At 29.7% G+C, this 4,401-nt stretch overlaps 1 protein-coding gene across 1 annotated transcript; it reads right to left on the bottom strand.

Annotated features, from left to right (window-relative positions):
- Positions 1–552: 552 nt before the first annotated feature.
- LOC110911400 (protein CRABS CLAW) lies at positions 553–3,097 on the bottom strand. The gene is made up of 7 exons (XM_022156007.2): positions 2,839–3,097; positions 2,393–2,515; positions 2,119–2,218; positions 1,932–1,980; positions 1,746–1,821; positions 1,322–1,369; positions 553–736 (listed from the first exon to the last, which is right to left on the bottom strand). The coding sequence occupies exons 1-7, from the start codon at positions 2,956–2,958 to the stop codon at positions 710–712; spliced, it is 543 nt and encodes a 180-aa protein (XP_022011699.1). The 5' UTR covers positions 2,959–3,097; the 3' UTR covers positions 553–709.
- Between the last annotated feature and the right edge of the window lie 1,304 nt (positions 3,098–4,401).

The raw sequence follows: 4,401 nt of genomic DNA, 5'->3' as shown, positions 1-4,401 counted from the left end.
CTCAAAAAAATAGTTCCCGTCCCAGACCGGTGACTTTTTAGCTTCACGATTGTCTGGCAATTGATAAACCAGGGAAGAATCGAAGAACGAGGAGGGTCATGAAGAAGCGTCTGCATGCCACTATTTGAAGAAACCAAATTCACATGTAACCGCCTCGTACAACCCTCTATTTGGCGTATACCTTTATCACGAGCCCAGACAACATCGGATCAAAATAAAATCAGTCAGGTATATATACACCACATACACGCCTGTACACGGCGTACATAGCTATCATATAAAAGCAACATACAGGCTTGTATGTGGCGTATATGTGATTGATTTGATACCGTACTAGGTTTTACCCCTTGATCGGAGACATAAACCCTATACGCCACGTACAGGTCTGTACGTGGCGTATATAGGCGTCCCATTTGTGGTATTTGGTCAAAGAAATAAATCCTATACGCTAGTACAGAAATGTACGTGACGTATATAAGGGTCCCACTTTAGTGTGTAGATAGGCATCAAGGTGTGTGAATATACACACCCAAATAAAATTACGTAGTCACACATTCTAAATTTAGATATATTACATAAAATGCATGCTTGTCTTTAAACTAACAAGAAATTAAATAGCATAAATCATCCATAGAACATAAGTTTTAGAACTCAAATACATAAGGTTGCATCAATCCTACAAGGTAGCTTAGGAAGAATGCATAATTAGTTACTTCATTCCTGCAAGATCAAAACCCTACAAAATAGAAAAACATATCATCATTCACTAATTCGAAGAATCGTTAGAAAAACGTTTGTTAACTTCATAGAAATTTTGAATTATCTCCGATTCTTGTATATGAAGAGACAAACACCATATGTTGTTTAACTTTGATAAGATTAAGGTTTAGACTAAATTAGTGATACACAACTTTTGTTTCTATTTTTTTCAGTTGGCCATAAAGTTTTCAGAAAACGAGAAACATCCTACTTTTCTGATCCAACAGAAACCATAACATTGTGTAGACTGAAAGATGTTAACAATAAAAGGTAATCTAAGGCATGTTTCACATAGTAATGGTCAAGTCTATACCAATATTACACTTTGTTTAAATACTTTTTTTTCTATAGGTTATGTTATAAGGAAGCCGAATTTCCTAAAAGGAGAAGCGTGAGGAAAAAGAACAGGGAATAAAGGAGAAAAGGAGGACTATTACTATGAGCTATGAAACAATTAACAATATATATATATATATATAAGTAACATAAACAAAGAAATATACTTTTAATTATTAAAACAATTCTGTTTATTTTTAACCAATAAATACTGAAGAAATCTTACAGTGTTGATGCTCCCAGGGATGGATCCATTTGGTATATGACCAGCCCACTGTTGCAAACATTTAGATAAATTAGTAAAACCCAATAAAGATAAATTATTTTCTTACCTTCTCTTTCATTTATTTCTATAACTTCAACACATAAAAAATGTAAAAAAAAAAAAAAAACTAAAAAAATATCAATATACATAGTATAATTCATAACACAACAACAAATTATTACGAGAAAAAAACAAGCATAAATCGTTAACTATTTTTTATCAATGGTTTATTAAAATAAATATATTTTACATACATATTATTTGTAATTTGTATGTTGTATTCTTAAAAATCCATTAAACTAATTATTCATATCTTATATTTCCATTTACGTTATTTGAATCTTAATAAAAAAGCTAGAAAGTGTATATATAAATGCATACTTACATTTTTCGCTGCGGTGCTGAAAGCTTCTCGATGAGGTATTTGCGGATTCGAAGCCTTAATGCGTTGTATCTCCTCTCTATATTAAAATTTCACAACAACAAAAAAAAAAAAAGATATAACAAGTTGAATATGGAAATTGTCAAAAACAAACATAAAGATTTGTCAGTAGTTTGGTTGTAAACTCACTTCATGAATCGATTATAAGCAGATGGAAGCCTATGCTTTTTCTCAGGTGCTATACATATGTGACCAAGAACAAGAACAAGAACAAATTTTATCATGAAAATTGCAATTAATATTTAATACTTCAAAAGAAATAATCATAATTAATATTTTCTGAGGATGAATTAAGGAAGAACTAATTAATGAGTACGTTTGACAACAAACGGAGCTTTTGGTGAAGTGGGTTCATTTGATGTGGATGATGAAGAAGATGAAGATTGGCCCCTTTTGAAGTCACTAGAGAAACCAGCCTGTTTGCAGGTTTAAAACAAAAAAAAAAAAACATTCTTAGAAAAAAAAAACAGTTGTGTACTTGTGTTCCATCTATCGTTAATTCCAAGATTATCAGAATTTTTTTTGGGGTTAATTTTATAGTATATTTACCCACAAATATATTTTATAAGAATTATTTATCAGAAAAATACCTGAAAAGGTGGGAGTGAAGGATGATCAGGATGAGAAGCCCTAATGGTGAGAAATGATAAATTACTACAATGCCCACATTTCACAGTCACTGTATCCAAAAGCCTCTTGCATGGTATCCCCACCTGAAAACAATTTTCAGATTGTATACACACACTGAAAACAATTTTCAGATTATATACACACACATAGACGACTGATATCTATGTTACCATGTATACATACAAGTATTTATCTATATATGTGTCATAATAATCAAATCCTTATTTTTATCTTTTTGAAATAATTATCTATATATGTGTCATAATAATCAAAATCACACAAAGATTGAAATAATTATCTATATATGTGTCATAATAATCAAAATCACACAAAGATAATCACTTTATTTCTTTTATTTAACATTTTCCGGGTAAAACCTGTTACAAAAAAATGCACAAATGCGTACCGCTAGAAGGGTATTGCAGAAGTTGCAACGAACGTAACAAAGGTGCTGATCCGAAGGAGTTTGAACCGGCGGATCCATGTTCGCCACCCTCTCGGCTTGCACTTCAAAGTTCATGATCATACGAATGGAAATGGAGCAGTGAATCGGTAGATGATATCACAAATGATAGGTTTTGTATTAATTCAGTGAATGATTATCAATATCAAGAGAGAGAGAGAGAGAGAGAGAGAGATTTCATATGAAAAGGGTCCATTAGGGTTTTGATGGGGAGGGAGATATATAGGAGTAAATGTAGGGTTAGGGAAGCTAGTTTGTGCATGAAAAAAGATATATTTAGGGTTCCTACAACTAATATTGACAGTACATCCCAAATCTAGCTTCCAAACGATTCACTTTTGCTCTCATGATACATAAGTGTTTGAATTGTTATAAATCTGAAAACCTGTAATCGAAATTTCTTTTTCTTGTTATGTTGTTTTTAATTTTGGTTATTATAATCAGATTTCAAAAAGCATGTAATTTTATGTTGTATTAGAAGTTAGAACTAATGGAGAAAGATAACCGTAAAATTATCTAACTTAGTGCTATATTCAATTATTTGTTATCCAACTTTTAATCTTGAATGTTACAACTCATTTAAAAATGATCTATACACCAACAGTCCAACAATAGCTTACAGTATCATACAATTATTTCCTTTTATAGATTCATACATAGCATGCGTGTTTTATAAATGGGTGTAAATGAGCCAAACCCCTTGTAAACTATTTGAAATCGACTTCTTAAAAACTTGAATTGAGCCGAGTTTAAAAGAGCTTCATCATAAGAATAAGTTTGTTGACAAATAAACTTATCAACCCAGGCTTTACTTATCGAGTTCGAGCTTGGTCATGAGTCTAAACGAGCCTAGCTATTATCTATATAACTTTTTGTTTAATATACTAAATATATATTATTGTAGCAATAAGTATTAAATATAAAAAACTAAATAATATATGTTAAGTTATATATATATATATATATATATATATATATATATAGTGGAGAGTTCAAATGAGAAGAAATTTTTTGTAAGAAGAAAAAAGAACAAATTTCAACCAATAAGAATACTTTATTTTACTTCATTTAATATAAGTATTTAATGTTACTACAAGGGTACATTGGTAAATCTACATAGGTCATTAATTTGTAGTCTTCCTCTTTAATAGCTAATACATTAAATTTTTTGTAACTTATCTTCAAAATATATATTTTTTTAAAAAAATAAAATAAAATAATTAAAAGTGTAGGATAAATTACGAGTTATGTAGGATAAATTTCAACGTGTAAGATGAATTTCGAAATATGTAGGATAACTTTTGATGTGTGTAGGCAAAAAATGTTAGTGTGGAGGATAATAGTCTTTATGACTAATTAATTAGTCAAAAATGATAATAAATGAGATAAGTGAAAAAACTATTTAATGTTTTACAAAATTACCCTTTGTTCTTTTTCTTCTCAATTAAATTTTCTTCTCAAATGAACATTCCCCTATATATATATATATATATATATATATATATA

This window comes from Helianthus annuus, chromosome 15, assembly GCF_002127325.2.
Source record: "Helianthus annuus cultivar XRQ/B chromosome 15, HanXRQr2.0-SUNRISE, whole genome shotgun sequence".
Lineage (NCBI taxonomy): Eukaryota > Viridiplantae > Streptophyta > Magnoliopsida > Asterales > Asteraceae > Helianthus > Helianthus annuus.
Note: the sequence above shows the minus strand (reverse complement) of the source record. Positions and strands in the feature narration are given on the sequence as shown.